Source organism: Choloepus didactylus, chromosome 22 (assembly GCF_015220235.1).
Source record: "Choloepus didactylus isolate mChoDid1 chromosome 22, mChoDid1.pri, whole genome shotgun sequence".
Lineage (NCBI taxonomy): Eukaryota > Metazoa > Chordata > Mammalia > Pilosa > Megalonychidae > Choloepus > Choloepus didactylus.
In genome coordinates, this window is record NC_051328.1 from 16,661,332 (window position 1) to 16,680,556 (window position 19,225).

At 36.5% G+C, this 19,225-nt stretch overlaps 1 protein-coding gene across 3 annotated transcripts in view; it reads right to left on the minus strand.

Annotated features, from left to right (window-relative positions):
• The window catches only part of CDH8 (cadherin 8), a 407,112-nt gene that overhangs the window by 65,536 nt on the left and 322,351 nt on the right, over positions 1 to 19,225 (minus strand). For all 3 annotated transcript variants that reach the window (XM_037816314.1, XM_037816315.1, XM_037816316.1), the window contains one exon: positions 17,347 to 17,464. In XM_037816314.1, coding sequence (XP_037672242.1) covers positions 17,347 to 17,464 — 118 coding nt within the window. The remainder of the gene's footprint in view (positions 1 to 17,346; positions 17,465 to 19,225) is intronic.

Here is a 19,225-nt window from a genome sequence, read left to right on the forward strand (position 1 = left end):
GGGAAGGAAGCAAAGTATTTATTGCATACCCCCAATTTACCAGACACTGAAATTAGCACAGAACTTTTTCATTACTTTTTTGTTTAAATAGCTACTTTATGATTTAAAAAAAAACATGACAAATTTTCAAAAGTATTCAGGTTTTTGTTTAAGTTCTCAGAGAAGATTATCAGAAAAGCTGGGATTCAAAACTAAATATTCCTAACCATGAAGCCTGGGCCCTTCTAGATTCCACAGGGTCCTTCATTCCTTCCTTCTAATTTATTCCAAGTCAACTTTTTTAAGGTTTATCAAAGTGACATGCCCCCTCTACTGTTTTAAAATTTTTTCTTCTGTCTTCTCTTGCCATTTCTTCAATAAACTGAGGTAACGGAAATACATGATATGTGTTCATCAGGGCATATGCCCAGACAAGGTGTCATGCATGCCTAGTGTTGTGTCTATAAAGTGTTCAAATTAATTCAAAATGCAAACATCTGAGCTGAAAAGAGACTAAATGATTGTCAACTCTATTTAATATTTTTTTTTTTTAAAAAGGAGAATTTGCATTGACTGACAGCTCATTTTGTTTCCAATTTAATTTTAATATTTGGTCGTGCTTAGCAAAGGATAGTCATGTTTGTTTGACACCCACAAAATCCCAAGGTCTATTTTTTTATGTTTATAAATAGATGAGAAATCAGTATATAGCATTATGCTTTAATGACAAACAATACACTGGTCCAAACAAGACTGGCTAAATGAAAAAGCAATTTTTTACACTCCTCCTGATTTTCAAAAGATCCATTTGCTTTTTAAAATCAGGATTTGAAGCAAAAGTCTCAGAGAGCAAAGTTCTCAAAGGAAAGGTTCTATGCCCTAAAGCACCATTATGACAATTAATCATGTACTAGTTATCCTTTTTTTTTCCTTTCAAAAATCTTCACAATTAGAAAGCTCTGTAAGGACCAGAAATGACTTCTAGCAAATTGACAGAGTAGCTCTGATGCTATTTGCAACTTTGAATACTGTTATGGATGGTCACGTGTAAATCTATGCCATGTATCTAAATTATATCCTTGGCAGTCAGTAATCTCAGGACTAAATTGTCTTTTATAGCATACACAGAAAATAGATGCTAAAAAAACTGCTATGTCTGACCAGAGCAACAATTTCGGGATTTTCAATATTTGCAAAGGCAATTCTTCAATTCTGAAGGTAACCTCATCTTATGATTTAAAAAAGAAAAAGAAGATATGGCTAGTGTGCAAAAGAACAGAGTCTTACAAAAATACTCAAACTAAGAAAACCTTTTCTTCTGAAACCATATGCTACACTTCTCATGCAACTGGGAAATGGAAGTAAAGATCTGTTATCTATTTTTTCTTTAGCTTGAGCATCGTCGCTAATTACAGCTAAGGTGACAAAATGAAACATAAATGGCTTTTTATCAACAGAATATTGCTGGAAGCATAAACAATAAATTATGAATTACCAAAGCAGAAGCCTTTTTGGAGCATGAATGCATAATGCTATTCTATATACTGGGTTCCCATTTGGACCTCCTGTTTCATGCAAGTTGAGCACTAATGTTTTGAGTCAAAGTTGAGGAAAATGTTGAGCTCACAAGGGTGGGAGCTGACAACTTTTATGAAAAAGACGCTCAGTGTTTAGTGCTATATGTGGTGCTATGGGACAGCTCACTATGTGAGCAGGGAAGATGCTATTGTTGGAGACATACACATCTAGGAATGCATTTTCACACTTGCATAAGCACATGAGTTTCACTTGTTGGTTAGGTGTCGTTGCCTGGGAAGCCCAGTAATGGATCGGCTGTAGCTAAGGGATAGACACATTTTTTAAAGTCCACTTGAGGGAAGAGATGCTATTTAGGAAAGTCCTCTGCTAGCTTCAAAGCAGTGTGGTGTTATAGAAGAACTTAAGGAGAACTGAGGTGGCCATAAAGAGGAAAATTGGCTTCCCAGGTGGCCCTCTTTGCTGTGTGAGTCATCAGGAAAGGTTTTCAGGTCCAGTTCAACCTGGATGGGTCACATCTGGTTGGAGGAGAAAGGGATTCTGTCTTAATACAAGAAAAAAGTATGTGAGGATTCAGCTGGAGAGAAGAGGTAGGACAGAAGGTCAGCTCTGGCTGGCTTGGGACCAGGGGAATCCACTTCCACTTTCAGGCAGCAAATTTTGGTTTTGTGATAAAAGTCATAAGTTCACTGTAATGAAAAGTACAAATGAAGACAGTCTGTTACTTAATTTTCTAGCTTACGTAAAATGCTTCCCACATAGTATGTGTGTTGGGAGTTGGGGGTGATTTAAAACAACTGAATATGATAGAATTTAGAGTGATCCTAGCAAAGTTGAAAGTTGGGGTTTGCCATTCTTTGGATAAAACTGAATTTCATTGGGACTAATGAGAAATGGAAAGAAAATGAAAGTTTTCATATTCAAAACAAGATCCTGCAGGAATCTTGAAGCTATTTCAGGGACTGGTAAACATTTTTTATTCCTCCTCTTCCACTACATCCTCTTTCTTCTCTTCCTGCACTCCCTCTACTCCCTCCTTTTCCTCTTCTTTTTTTTTTTTTTTGTTTGTTATATTATTATACCCTTTAGACTGCAACACATTGCTGAGTAGATTTCTTGCAATACCTTCCAGTAAAGAACAGGGTTTTCCCAAATGCCAATGAGGTCACTTACAAAATTACTGCACAACATTAAAAATACCTGCAGGGTTAAAGCTGCAAAGGGCTCTGCTTGAGAATGATAAGCCAGAGGAGATGTAATATTGCATGGGAAGTTAGGGACTAAGGGATTCATATAAAGAGGATCTTATTCGCATTTGCTGGTATGTGTTTTCTATGTGCCAGACATTGTGCAAATAGATTTTCCTATATATCCATCACATATCCATCACAGCACACCTATGAGGTGGGTAGGTACTGTTAACCCACTGTTAACAGATAAGGAAACAAGACTTAAAAAGTGACTTGCCAGTAGTCACAGAGTGCTTACAAGTGAGGCTTCTTGAGGAAATACGTCACAATAAATAGGTTAATCAACTGAGGTGGAAACTCCTAAACAAAACACAAATTATAGTCTAAGCAGGTAAACATGCTGTAGACATTGCAATAACACATGAGACATAGATTCCGGTTCCCAGTCAGCATCTACATTATTCAAAGTAATTTCCACCATCAAGTCTTTAGAATGAAGTTATTCTTTTGGCCAAAGATGAGATACCCCAAAACAAAGAAACTAACAAAACAAAACAAACAAAAAAACAATTCAGTGTCATCAGTTATACTGGTTCCTCTGGTTCTACCTTAAGCACAATAAGCTGTAAGCAGTAGCATGCTACTCTCCAGCAATAATGCCAAGTTGATTCTCTATGTCTCACCTTCCTATAGGCTCCCTTAGAAAGCAGGTCTTTATTTTCCTTATTTCATTTTTCTATACATATTATTCAAATATTCCCAGTATAAAACATGAAGAATCCCATTTCATCAGATTGCTTTCTGGCAATTCCAATGAAATTTTTTGTCTATAATATGCAGGCTGGGGTAGAACAGCTTTCTGCAGGACTCAAGTTTCCTGCAAGCTAGATACTTCAGTATCTGTAAAAGATCCATTCATCTTCCCTGGCTTGTTATATTCAATTGCAGGGTATCTTTCATTTCCATGTTTGGAACAGAAGACAATGCTAAAATGTGGTCAGCAAAACTCCCTTTATTTTACAAATTCATTCAACTGGAAGATGGAGAAATAAATGTCTGAGCCAATTAGAAAATTCATAGCGTTATGTTTGTTTGGTGTGTACATGTGATATGAATGACTCTTTATATTTTTTACCTTTGCCTCTACTTTATCAGTATTGAAGTTTGCTTTCATATTCTGTCAGAAAGATGATTCTCATATTCAAAAAATCACTCAACTGTGTAAGAGATGAGACAGCTAATTTCTATCTTGTTTTGTTTTTTACTATGAATTAGTTGGCTGAAAATTGCATTAGGACCCATCTATATGAGACAGAAGAAAGATCACAATAATTTTGAGTTTAAAGATACTACTACAAGTTACTTAGAAAATTCCAAATACTGAAAATATCTCCCTTAAAAAGCTAATTAAATAGGGGAGTCATTTCTCCATCAATTAAGAATTTAAAAACATCAGCTATCTCCAAATGTTAACGGTTCTGATGGGATGGAATTTGTAAATCATTATGCTTTCAGGGGAGAAACATCAGCTATTGACCATTTTAATGTTCATATCATTAAAAAAAATTCTAAATATGATTAAACCATTTACTCTATCTCTCATGGTTCAAACAAAAATATACAATATCTTTAAAGTAAATAATGTGTACTTTTGGACATTGTGGTTGTTTTGTGTGATCTTGTCATTAACAGGATGAAATAAATATCTATCCATTATCTATTTATCTATCTATCTATCCATCTACCTACCTATCTCATTTTAAATTTGACATACTATTACCTTGATTGTTTCTATATATTTAGAAGAAACAGAATATTTTTTTTTCTATTTTCACTGTGTTAACCCAGACACCAAAACAATAGCAGTCTATGGAGCAAAACCCATGAATTTCTGATCTAGGATGATGGAAATGGAGTATATACACCTCACATATCTTGCTCAAAGGCCTGCAGGTTCATGATTTATTCTATGGAGGATATGTTAAACATTTGGGTCTTAAATAAAAAAATCACAGGGAGTTAGAGGAGGATTGTGGGAAGATGGTGGAGTAGGAAGCTCCAGGAACCAGTGCCTCCACCAGAACAACTATTAAACAGGCAGGAATGGTCTGAACCAACTATTTTGAAACTTGCGTTCAATAGAACACTGTACAGGCAATAGCGGGAATAAGAGGCTGGTAATTATAGTAAATACCAGTAAGTTGCTCTTTCTATGCAGTGCTAACCATCACCCAGTCCTCACTCTAGGGGTCTAGCTCCTGGCATAACTTGCTGGTACAAAGAAAGGGACACAAAAATCTACTTCCTCAAGATATGGGGTGATCACAGGCCAATCACTAGTTGTGGCTTTTGATTAGCTACTTTGGATCACTGGGGCACCAGCTCTGAAAGTGGCCATTGTTCCAACCCACACTGGACAAAGGTGGCAGAAGAGACTTAAAGACAGTACATTTCCTCAGAGCTGTGGAGGACAATTAAAGGTCTGCATTTCCTGGGACACTCAAGATAAAGCAGCTTTTGGGCATCCATGGAAGGAACTCCTGGTACCCTTCCTGGTCATTCCCTCATCCCCTCTCCAGGGCAGAATGGGGCAGGCTGGTGCTCCTTTTGTGGGACCCTGGCCTTGTTCTGGCTGGGAAAGATTGACTTGAGAAACTCCTCTCCAGCAGGAACCCCTCCCAGAATTTTGTTTCCAGGCAAAAAAAACGTAGAGACAAAGAAAGAAGTATAAGAAATAACTTGAGACAGACAACCTGAGGCAAATAATTACTGGATTTAAGTCTGATAGTGGAACACCTGGGAGAGGGAGAAGGTCAGTCTCCTGGAAAGTAAAAGAGACAATCAAACTCCTGTAAAGAGGGGCGCTCCTAAGGCCACCAGCAAGCACAGGACCAGGACAAGACACAGGCACAGAAAAGACAGGGAGGACCCTGCACTTAGCATTGACCTTGGAAGGACCTTCCTGATAGGAGGGTTGACACAGCAGAAAACCACTGTGATATTTCCAGCTGGTTATCAACCAAAGAAACAGAACTGTCAGGGAATAAATCACAGAGTTAACATTTTGAAACATCAAAATGTACCATGCACACACACACACACACACACACACACACACACACAATGATACTGCAAGACAAATGAAAAAAACAAGAATTGATGGCCCATCAAAAGGAAGAGGATACAAATCCAGAAAGCATAAATGAAGATGACCAGATTTTGGACATAACAGACCAAGACTTTAAAAACAAAATTGATTTTTGATATGCTCAAGGTAAAGGAAAATACAAACACAAATATAATTTTTTAAAAGTAATAAATAAGTGATGAGATTGAGAGGTATATATAGGAACTGTGTATGTGTGTGCTATAAAAGTCAAAAATCTTAGGTCAAAACACAAGCCTCTAAAAATATATATTATTGAAATCATACAGTGTTTCTTCTCTGACCACAATGTAATGAAGCTGGAAATCTATAACAGATGGAGAAATAGAAAATTCACAAATATGTGGAAATTAAACAATGTTCTAAAAGAACCAATGGGTTAATGGGGAATACACAAGGGAAATTAGAAAATATCTTGAAGTGAATGAAATGAAAATGTAAATACCTAAACCTATGGGAAAAGGTAAAGACAGCATTGAGAGGGAAATTTATAGCTCTCAATGCTTAAATTTAAACAGAAGAATGACTTCAAATCAGAGACATAATTTTAAAATTGAAAGAAACTAACCCAAAGCAAACAGAAGGAAGGAAATAGCAATGACTAGAGTGGAGATACATGAAATAGAAAATAAAACAACAACAACAATAGAATCAACAAAATCAAAAGTTGTTTCTTTGAAAACATCAATAAAATTGACAAACCTTTAGCTAGACTGACAAAAAAAGAGAGGTCACAAATAAATGAAATCAGAAATGAAAAGGGAGACATTACTACCAACCCACTGAAATAAAAAAGGACTATAAATGGATACTACGAACAAGTGTACACCACCAAATTAGATAACCTTGATGAAATAGACAAATTCTGAGAAACACACAACCATCTAAACTGACTCAAGAAGAGATAAGATCTCAACAAACTAATAACTGTAAAGAGACTGAATCAGTAATCAAAAATCTCCCAACAAAGAAAATTCCAGGACCAGATGGATTTACAGGTGAATTTTACCAAACATTCCAAGAATTAACACCAATCCTGCTCAAAATTTTCCAAAAAAATTATAGAGGAGGGAGCACCCTGTAACTCATTCTATGAGGCCAATATCATGCTTGTACCAAAGCCAAATTAAACATCATAAGAAAGAATACTACAGACCAATATGCTCTATGAAAATGATGCAAAATTCATCAACAGAATACTAGCAAAACAAATCCAACAACTATGCTAATATACAGAACCCTTTCTTGATCAAAACACTTAAAAAACTAGGAATGGCAGGAAACTAGCTCAACATGATAAAGGGCATATATGAAACAATCATACTCAATCATATGCAGTTGTCAAGGACTGGCAAGCTTTCCCTCTAAGATCAGGAACAAAACAAGCATAGTTACTGTCACCCCTGTTATTCAACATTGTACTAGAAGTTCTAACTAGAGAATTAGTCAAGGAAGAGAAATAATAGGCATCCTAATTGGAAAAAAGAACCAAAACTTTCCCTATTTGGTGACATGATCCTATATACAGAAAATCAGGTAAAATCCACAACAAAGATCCTAGAACTAATAGATGAATTCAACAATTTGGAAAGTACAAGATCAATACCCCCAAAACATTAATGTTTCTATACACTATCAATGGAAAACCATAGGAAGAAATCAAGAAAAAAAAGTCATTTACAATAGCAACTAAAAGAAACAAATATCTAGGACAAAATCTAACCAAGGATGTAAAGGACTTCGACAACACCAAAAACTACAGAAACTGCTAAAAGAAATAAAAGAAGATCTAAATAAATGGAAAGATATTCCACATTCATGGACTGAAAAACTAAATATCATTAACATGCCAATTTACCCAAAATGATTTACAAATTCAATACAATTCCAATCAAAATTCCAACAACCTTATTGGCAGAAGTGGAAAGCCAATCATCAAATTTATATATAAGTGTAAGGGGCTCTGAATAATCAAAGCCATTTTGAAAAAGAAGAACAAAGTTAGAGGACTTACTCATCCCATGTAATCAAAACACCATGGTGCTGGCACAATGACAGACAAATAGACCAATGAAATTGAATTGAGAGCTCAGAAATCAACCCTCACAGTTACGGCCAACTGATTTTTACAAGGTGGCAAAGACCACGCATCTATGAAAGATTGTCTTTTCAACAAATGGTGCTGGGAAAACTGGATCTCTATACATGAAAGAATGAAGGTGGACCCCTACCTCACACCATAAACAAAATCAACCCAAAATGAATCAAAGACCTACATATATGAACCATAAGTATAAAACTCCCAGAATAAAACTTAAGGAAGCATCTTCAGGACCTTGCTTTTGCAATGGTTTCTTATATTTTACACCAAAATCACAAGAAACAAAAAAACAGATAAAAGGGACCCCATCAAAATAAAAAAAAAAAAAAAAGATAAAGTCAAAGGACTTTGCCATGTAAGTAAAAAGACAACCTACACAGTGGGAGAAAATATTTGGAAACCACATGTGTGATAAAGGCTTAATATACAGGATATATAAATAAATCACTCAACTCAAAAACAAAAAAATAAACAACCCAAAATAAAAATGGGTAAAGGACTTCAAAAAATAAATACACAAATGGACAAAAATCACATAAAAAGATGTTCGACGTCATTAGCTATTAGGGAAATGCAATGAAAAACCCACCATGAAATACCATTTCATACCCACTAGAATGGTGACTATTGAAAAAAAAGAAAACAGAAAATTACAAGTGTTGGAGAAAACAGAAAATTACAAGTGTTGGAGATGATGTGGAGAAATAGGGACACTCACTCATTTCTGGTGGGAATGTAAAATGGTGCAGTCACTGTGAAGGTCAGTTTGGCAGTTGCTCAGAAAGTTAAGTATAGAATTACCATATGGCCTGGAATTCCTACTTCTAGGTATATACTGAAAAGAATTAAAAGTAGGATTCAACAGCTATCTGCACACTGGTGTTCATAGTGGCATTATTCACAATTGCCAAAATATGGAAGCAACCGAATTGTCTATCAAATGATGAGTGAATAAACAAAATGTGATATATATCATAATGGAATGTTATTTAGCCATAAAAAGGAATGAAGTTCTGATTCATATGACAACATGGATGAACCCTGAAGATATCATATTGAGTGGAATAAGCCAGACACAAAAGGACAGATATTGTATGCTCTCACTGATATGAAATAGAGAAAGCAAACTTGTAGAGTCAGAATCTAGAATACACATTGCCAGGAGATTGTATGGGTACAGGAAAAAAGGGAGTTAATGCTCTTTCTATTTGGGATGATATATTTGAACGTGGTTCAAAGGGGAAACTTTAGGTTCTATATATGTAGTAGAATAAAAAATTAAAAAAAAATATCCATGGAACCTCATAACAAAAACAGTGAACCCTAAGTTAAACTATGGATTGTAGTTAATAGTACAAGTATAATAGTGTGCTTGCATCAGTTGGAACAAATGTACCACTCCAAAGCAAGGTGTTAATAATAGGAAAGTTTGTGGGGACCCTGTATTTTATGCATGATTTTTCTGTAAACCTACAGCTTCTCTCAAAATAATAAAAAAAAAATAATAGAGGGTACTCTGCAAATGAGTTGATAGCCATCAAAAAAGAATTTTCACAAAGGAGAGAAAGGGAAAAAGAAATCAGAAAAATGCTGTAGTCCATCCTGAGAGGAACCTATTTTCAATGGTTTGATTTTCCTTTTACAAAGTAAAGAGAGTGTATTGTGATAGAATAATGTTCCAGCCTGCTAAAGCTGCCAGAAAATGCAATATATCAGAAATGGATTGGCTTTTACAATGGGAGCTTGTCAGTTCACAAATTTATAATTCTAAGACCCCCTGAAAATGTCCAAATTAAGGCATCAAGAGGTAGATACCTTCTCTGAGGAAAAGGCCGATGGTGTCCGGAACTCCTCTGTTGGCTACAAAGGCACGTGGCTGTTGTCTACTGGCCTTCTGCTCCTGGGTTGCATTGCTTTCAGCTGCTGATTCCAGTGGCTTTCTCCATAAATGTCTGTGGGATCTCACTTAGCTTCTCATGGGCAAATGCTGGGCTTCATCTCTCAGCTTAGCACCACCAATGTGTGGGTCTGTGCTGGCTCTGAGCACTCTTCGAAATGTCTCTGCCTTGTGGTCTCACTAATATGAGCTAACATTAATGAGCAAACTTCGAGACCTAAAAGCTGATAACACCAGCTATCAGGAGACAGAAAGAGGGTAGAGATCAGGCATTTGATCCTGAAGGACTACAGAATGGTCAGCAGGATTGATTGGATAGATCCAGAAACAGAAAGCATAATACTGTGTGGTGGTAACACAATATTTTAAGTACCCTGAACAAAGATGTCTGTGAGTAAAGCTGAAAGAGGTGGGATAGAGGCATGTATGACACCAGAGGGAAAGATAGATGATAAAGCCTGGGACTGTGTAACTTAGCAAAAACTGGAGTGGTCAATGACTATGACAAAATGTAAGAATATAAAAATGTTTTTACATGTGGGAGAACAAATGAATGTCAACCATGCAGAGTGTTGAAAAAAGGGATGGTATTGGGGAAAAAGTATAATCAAAGCAAACTGGAGCCTATGGTCAACAGTATCATTGTAATATGCTTCCATTAAATGTAACAAAGGCAATATTCCAAATTAAATGTGTATGAGAGGGGGATATAAGGGAGATATGGGATTCTTGGTAGTGGTGATGTTGTCTGTCCTTACTATTATATTCTATTCTATGATATTTTATTTTTCCTTTTATCATTTTTTTAATTCACTAAAAAAAACTTTCTTTTTTTTTTTACTTTTTTTCATAGTAATCAGTATGTTCAGTGCTGACTGTGGTGATAAATGCACAACTATTTGATGATACATAAACAACTGATTGTACACTGTGGATAATTGTATGGTATGTGAATATATCTCTATAAAATTACAGGAAAAAAATATAAATAGGGATAAAAGTGCTGGAGAAAACATGGAGAGAGGAATGTACCTATTTACTGTTGATGAGGAGGAAGAATGGTGTAGCCTTTCTGGGGGTCACTGTGGTGGTTCCACAAGAAGCTAAGTATGTGGGTGCCCTAAGGTCCTGCAACCTCATTATGGGGTATACACTTGGAAGATCTGAGAGCAGAGACATGAATGGACATTTGCACACTGGTGTTTATGGAGGTGGTGTTCACGATTTGCAATGGGTGGAGGTGGACCAAGGGTGCATCGACTGAGGAACAGAACGGTGAACTGTGGTGTGTGCATACAATGGAATATTGAGCAACTACAAGAAGGAGGGAAGCTGCGAGATGCACAACAAGGTGAATGGATGCTGTAGACAGCATTTTGAGTGAAGTATGCCAGAAACAAAGGCAAACACTATAATGCCTCACCAATATGGACTAACTACAATGTGTAAACTAAGAATTGAATCTTGCAGCACAGCTTAACAGGGGAATGATTATTGTAATGGTCCCTAGATTGTAAGCTCTTATAGCAGTCAAATCTGTTCCTGAATTGTAATGACTATCTCCAAACTCTGAGATGCTTATCCCCTTGTGTATAACCTGATGAGTCTCCAGTCTCTGGAATGTTGGGTATCTGTGTGACATCTGAAACTCAGAGTTAGAGCTCAGTAGATATGAATGTCAGTATTAGTACATACAGCAACTGTTAAAAAAAAAAAGCTGAAAAAGAGCCCAGACTTTTAGACATATGAATGGAGCAGATCTGGTTAAGATTAGGACAAATCAGGCCAAAGGGTAAAGGTCAAAACTGACTGTGTTTTAAAACTTCAGCATCCATGTGAGAACAAGGGAAGAAATGTTTATTTGGTGCAGGATCTATATTTTCTAAACAATATAACTTCTACAGTCAGTTTGTTCAAACACCATAATTACATGGAACTTTGAATAGGAAGTGAGATCTGGTAGGTTTGTATAGGTTAGTGTGAAATAGCGATACATCCCAAAAGACGTTGGACAGAGAATAAAAATATATATGCAGGGCCCCCCTGAGGAGCTAGGGGAAAATGCAGAAGTGTTGGACTTCCTCACCTGGTTGTTGCTGATGTTCTCACAAACATTGAGGATTAACAGTTTTGTATGCCAAGCACTCTATCTTGGGGCTTGCCCTTATGAAGCTCATTACTGCAAAGGAGAGGCTAAACCTGCTTATAATCATGCCTAAGAGTTTTCCCCTGAGTACCTCTTTGTTGCTTAGATGTGGCCTTCTCTCTCTAGCTAAGCCAACTCAGCAGGTGAACTCACTGCCCTCCCCTCTATGTGGGACCTGACTCCCAGGTGTGTAAGTCTCCCTGGCAATGCAGGATATGACTCCCAGAGATGAATCTGGACCCAGCATTGTGGGATTGAGAACATCTTCTTAACCAAAAGGGGGCTGCAAAATGAAACGAAATAAAGATTCACTGGTTGAGAGATTAAAATGGAGTTGAGAGGTCACTCTGGTGGATATTCTTATGCACTATATGGATAACCCTTTTTAGGTTTTAATATATTTGAATAGCTAGAAGTAAATACCTGAAACTATCAAAATCCAACCCAGTAGCCTTGAATCTTGAAGATGATTATATAACAATGTAGCTTACAAGGGGTGACAGGGTGATTGTGAAAGCCTTGTTAATCATACTCCCGTTATCTAGTGTATAGATGGATGAGTAGAAAAATGGGGAGAAAACTACATGAAAAATAGGGTGGGATTGGGGGATGATTTGGGTGTTCTTTTTTACTTTTATCTTTTATTCTTATTCTTATTCTTTCTCATGTAAGGAAAATGTTCATAAATAGATTGGGATGATGAATGCGCAACTATATGACAGTACTATGAACAGTTGATTGTACACCATCGATGATTGTATGGTATGCGAATATATCTCAATAAAACTGAATTCAATTAAAAAAAAAGTCTCTGCCTTGTATCCTCTCACAGAGGATGCCAGTAAACTAATTAAGACCCATCTTGAATGGGCCTGGTCATATCTCCATGCAAATAACCTAATCAAAGGGTCCCACTCACAATAAGCCTACACTACAAAGTTGAATTAAGAGAATATGACTTTTGTGGGGTACATAATAAATTAAAACCAGCATATTCCACCCTCTGGACCCCCAAAAGACATGTTATTTCCACATGTAAAATACAGTCATTCCATCACAATATCACAAAAGTCTTAAATCATTACAGTAACAATAAATAAGTACAATCAGTTATAGGCGTGGTTTGTCCTAAGGCAAAATTCCCCTCTGACTACAGACCTGTGAAACTCAGAACAAGTTATCTGCTACCAAAATAGAAAGGAGGGACAGTCATAGGATAAATATTCCCATCACCATAGGGAGAAATTGAAAGGAAAACAGGGGTCACGGGACACAAACAGTTCTGAAAAGCCACAGGGCAATCTCCTTTATATTTCACAGTCTTAGAATCATTTACAGCATGATGTTTTATCCTTGGGGATTGAGAGAGCGGCAGTCCCAACCTTTCCAAAGTCTTATACAGCAGCCTTGCTCTCTCCAAATGCTGTGGTGATTGCTGCAAGGTATTGAAGTATTGGGGATACCACCTTGTTCTTGGCTCTGCCTTCCTCAAATATTGTGGCAGCATCCAGATTCTCTACCATCTCTGGGGCACAGGCTTTCCCCTCTCCACACAGTGGGGTGGTGGCCAGGCTCTTCCTAATCCCAGGAAATATCCTCCACCTCTCCACATGCATGGGAGGAGGTCTGCTCTCCTGGCCCGAAGTTTCTTGACTCCAGATCTCAGCTTCCATGGTTTTGCCGTTGAAGAAATTTTTCCTTCAATCTGTCCCTTTTCTGTCCCTTTTAGTCCAGACTGGCAGTGGTTCCATTTAAACAGATATCACAAAAAAAAATTGTTGGCTTGGCATGCAGCATACAGGAGTCAGAACTGTCAGACAATAGGACTTTCCACAAATCCTTCCTGGATAACTCCATTTCCAATCCTGGCCTGTACTGAAATGGCTGTTAGTTACCAGGTTGAGTTGAATCCTCACCTGGGGCTTTATCCTCTGGGGTCCAACTTTCTGGAAGCCCAGAACTTTCCAGACCATCAATTTCTGGTTTCTATGTATGCAAGAGTTCATTTCTCAGCTTATCTCTTTCCTCTCACATTTTACTATAAGCTGCAAGTAGAAGCCAGGTGGCAGTTTTCACATTTAGTTTGGAAATCTCTTCAGCTAAGTATCCCAGCTTGCCGCTTTCAAATTCTGACTTCCATCTGACACCAGGACTCAATATTGCCAAATTCTCTGCCACTTTAAAACAAGGATCATCTTTCTTCCAGTTGGCAATGACACATGCATCATTTCTCTCTAAGGCCTCATCACAAGTATCTTTAGAGCCTGTATTTCTACCTATAGTCTCCTCAAAGCAATCTAAGCCATATCTAGCAAGCTCCTCACAATTCTTCCTGAATTCACCCCTTACCCATTTAAAAAGTCATTCCAATATTTTTGGTATTTGCATCATAGCACCTCACTTCTCTGGTACCAAAATCTGTTCTAGTTTTCTTAAAGCTGCCAGAAATTCAATATACCAGAAATGGATTGGCTTTTACAAAGGGGGCTTATCATTTCACAAATTTACAGTTCTAGGGCCCCCCTGAAAATGTCCAAATTAAGGCCTCAGGAGGTAGATACCATCTCTGAGGAAAAGACTGATGACATTGGGAACACCTCTGTCAGCTGGAAAAGCATGTGACTGACTTCTGCTGATCCTTTGCTCCAGGTTGTATTGATTTCAGCTTCTGATTCCAGTGGCTTCTTTTTAAGCATCTGTGGGCTCTCACCTAGCTTCTTATGAGCAAACTCTGGGCTTCATCTCTTAGCTTAGCTTCTCCAATGTATGGATGTTTTTTGGCTCTGAGCACTCTTCAAAATGTCTCTGCCTTTTATCCTCTCATAGAAAATGCCAGTAAACTAAGACCCACCTTGAATGGGCCAGGTCATATCTCCATGGAAAAAACCAACACTAAAGGTCCCACCCATAAGTGGGTGGGTCACATCTCCATGGAAACAACCTAATCAAAAGATCCCACCCATGGTAAGTCTGCATCCACAAGATTTGATTAAAAGAACATGGCTTTTCTAGGGTACATAACAGATTCAAACTAGCACAAATAATAATGCTCAATTCCATTCATCTATGATTTTTTGAGCCAAATAAAATATCAGGGTATTTTAAAGCCATTCATCTTAAAAGAATCATTTGCAAGGCATGTCCAATTTCCCAAGAAGAATGTGAGTTCCAGAAACAATAAAAAATTTACTAATGCTAAAACCTAATTAGAGATAAAACATTTTCAAATAATGTGTATAGTGAACATATATCCTAGAGTCACCAAGACAGTTCTGGTTTATGTCTGTTTTCCAGGCATAAATATTAAGAATGAGCCTATCCATTTTCAAAAGCATCCCTGATGAAACAATAAATTCTATGGTCATTTTCTTTTGTGAAATAAATATGTAATTAAAAATAAACAATTGTGATAAATGATTCTTTACTGAATCATTTTTAATACCTGGAATCTTTTATTTTTTCCCAGTTATTACACACGCACTCACAGTCCTTTGAGATAAGTCAAAACTGTAATTTTCATTTTCTAGTTTCAAAATAAAACAATTATTCCACATAACTTTACATATTCTAGTAAAGGGTTTATTAAAATGTGTGAGAAGGTCAATGGGGCAGAGGGAGGTTTTCCAAGAATACAACACTTTCTACTAATTCCAAAATTTAGAGAAAATACACATGCAATTTTATATGAAATTCATTCACTGGAGGACTAAATTCTCCTTGCAAAAGTATTAGGGTACAATAAATATTGTACAAAACCACACTTCCCATGACACCCAGTAACACCTTTTCTCTCATCAAACATACATTTATATATGGTTTTCCACGGGTCACATGGAAAAACTGGCATGTTTTGTGGTATGCACAGGAAATGCCAAGGAGCTTCTAAACTTTAGCCTTGGAAAATACTCTCTATGGGATATTTTTAAACATAGGGAGTATTATATGCAAAAATAATAACTAAAGCCTACTAGCACACAAACAAAATAAGCATGGATCATCCCTTATGCACAAGCTTTCAGCTCAGACTGGGATTTTCACGTGGATTTTCATCTTAGACATTTCATGTGACTTCCATAAAAAAGAAGTCTTGGCAATGTTAACTGAGGAGCAAAGACAAATGTATTCAAACTAGAATTCCTAATTAGGGATGGCTAATAAATGAGTACTCCACCAATGAGGAGAAAGATCAAATTTTTTCTCCTTAGTGTTTATAATAGTGAATGTCAGCATAATGAATAATATCTATGTAACAACTTTCTCATTTCCTTTTCTGCTATGCATCCATTTATCAAAGAATCCCCAAAGAACTGGGTAGCATTATATCTAAAATTAAGGCCATAATATATTTAACAACAGCCAAAAAATGTTCTTTTATTTCATGAAGGAAGGTTTAGCACAATTCACTGTCTCCTTTAAACAGAGTATATCAAAATAATCCAAAGAGATGTCATGAACTGAAATTTTTCTCTTCTAATTGAATATAGCTTTATATAGACATTCAGAAATCTGAATCACTGCTCTAGTAACGCTTGCAGCAGCCTGAGAAAATACATTTATCTTGCTGTCATTTTAAAACAGCTACAACTAAATATATCTGGCCAAAGTAAACATTAAAAATCCTTGTTAGATATATAGAAGCTTAGGAAACAAAAATGTATAGATGATAAAGAAATTTTAAAGAACAACCTCAATGACCATCATATGTAAGAGACAATAGTTAAAAGAAATGATTAATCCAAGTTTGGTCCTCAGGAAATAATGAAATAGATTAAATGTTCTCTGTGAGTGAAAGACTTAAGAAAATTAGCTCATATTAGCTCCAAAATAATACTGATAATGAGTGTCCTTCAAGAAGGATTTTCTGATCTATTTGCTATTGTCCAAGTTGGTTCAGGCTTAAAACAAATACCTCTAATATGTACCCACAAACCAGACAAAATTAGAATAGGCTTTCCCTAAAGACTTGGTAAACATTCAATTAAAACTTAACAACTGCAAATTGTGAGCCAGCTCCTCCTCTAACAGATATCTCAGTTTCTAAAAATTCCTGTAATCTTCACAGGGTTAAATCCTACTCTTCAATTTTTAAAGTAAGGTGATTGAGGTATTCCCTGGGACAAAAGTAATTTTCACTTTAATGATTTTCTTATCTATTGTTTCAATATTGGAAAAGTGGAAGTGAAGTAACTACCATGCCATTCAGCTGATAAACTGGATTTCAATGGCTCATGGGTGAACAAAAATAATTTCAAGTTTTTCAGTCATGTTAGTAAATCATATCCTATTTTCCAGTTTATGCTCTACCCTGTTTCACAAAGCTGATATATTTACCTTCATTTTTCTTGATGGTGAAATTTGGATTGTTGACCATTTCTGGAAGAAGACTGTATAAGAAATAATGTCCATTTTTGGGATCATCCTTGTCCATAGCGCTCACTGTTTGAATGACCTGTAACATAAAACTTGAAGTCAGCCTTTCTAATGACATCAGAGGGCTCATACTGCCTTTAAAAGCTGAGTGATACCCTCTAATGGTCTGACATTTAGCACTAAGGACACTTTCTCAGCTTTCTGAATTGTCTGGATGGTTTGTGACAAGAACGATGAGACACATTCATCACTTTAAAACCTCAGCTTTGATACATTGACAAAAAGTAAGCTCATTACCTTTCTGTCCATTTGGTGTCTGTGCAAATTTTAGTTTATTTGTAAATTTCGCTGAGCAATTACAGGTTTCTTTTCAATTTGAGATTATAGGGACCTCAAATGAGATTTGAAAATGTTACAGTGATTGCAATGTGCTCTTGGGAGGATATTTGAGGTAGCAGACTTAAAACTTCAATCTTCACAACTCTTCTTTCATTTTCCTCATCAGGTTACAAGTGTTTGCCAAATAGAGTGTTCCTAAGAACAAATATCCCTGCAACAAACCTCTCTGTCGAGGTGCATCTGTTCCCTCCCAATAATGAATACTGTTTTTAAAGCTAGTGGATAACACATGCAAAAATGCTTTGGAGTGTATCCTGAGACAAATAAACTATAGGGATTAAAAGAATTGCCACTGTGCAGAGAGCTGTTCGGGTAGTACAGATACGTGGAATTGGCGCTGGTTGAATGTGCTTGTTTCATTGCAAAGCTGCATTAACTTAGTGTTAAGTTGCTTCTCGGGATGTCAGACAATTACCTTAATATTCACATTTATGATTGTATGATATCAATCACTTCACTAGGAAACATTGGCTCATAGCTAATATAGTAAAAATTTTAATTTATGCTTCTATTGTAAATAACTACAACATAATTTCTACAGAAAAAGTGCCTATGGAACATAGCATTAATAGATCTCCCATGAAAAAATAGTAAGAGGGAAATGTCCTCAGTTTTATGCAATTGAGATGGTGATATGATGATACCTAATATATTATGGCTGTTTGAGCAATTAGGTTCCATTCAACTTTACCACTTTCATTATGAAAGGAAAATAATGTCCCACATCTTTTTGAGAAAGGGAAGCCATTGCTTTGTAATCTGTAAGAACCACACTTGCAGAACACTTATCAGCTATGGATTTTGTGATGGATGAGCACCTGCCTTGTAACAGGCAATGCAATAAGCTTATTTTGAGGCATAAATAAAATAACTTCTCTCAATCTTTATTCCTTTCTCTATTTGTGCAAATGGAACCTATTCCTACCTTACAGGTGTTTTACTTTCCTTAAGGACATTATTGAATGCCTTATAACTAGTTATAATTCTGCCTAGCTCCATTGCAACTATAACTTACAATAGCACTATATAACTCATTGGAATGACAACACAGTCGACATGAAGAAGATGTACTCTGGAATCATGTGGCTAGATAGAAGTCACAGTTTCACTCATTCCTCATTATGTATGTTGAGGGAGTTACTTAACTCTTGCTGAAACTCAGTTTCTTTGTGTGCCTAACATACCAATGTAAAGAGTACCTTTTCCCATAGAGTTGTTTTGATTATTAAGGAGGTAATTCAAGTAAATCTCTTAAAACAGTGTCAGGTCCCTAGTAAACGTTCAATAAATGTTAGTCAAATCATTATTATTTTTGTTGTCTTTGTTAGGGTTACTACCATTTATTTATGACATAATACTTTGATAAGTTTAAGAACTGGGATCTTACCCCTACAAGGACCTGACCTGGCCAGATTAAAGAAGAACGCCCTTATGCTTAGAC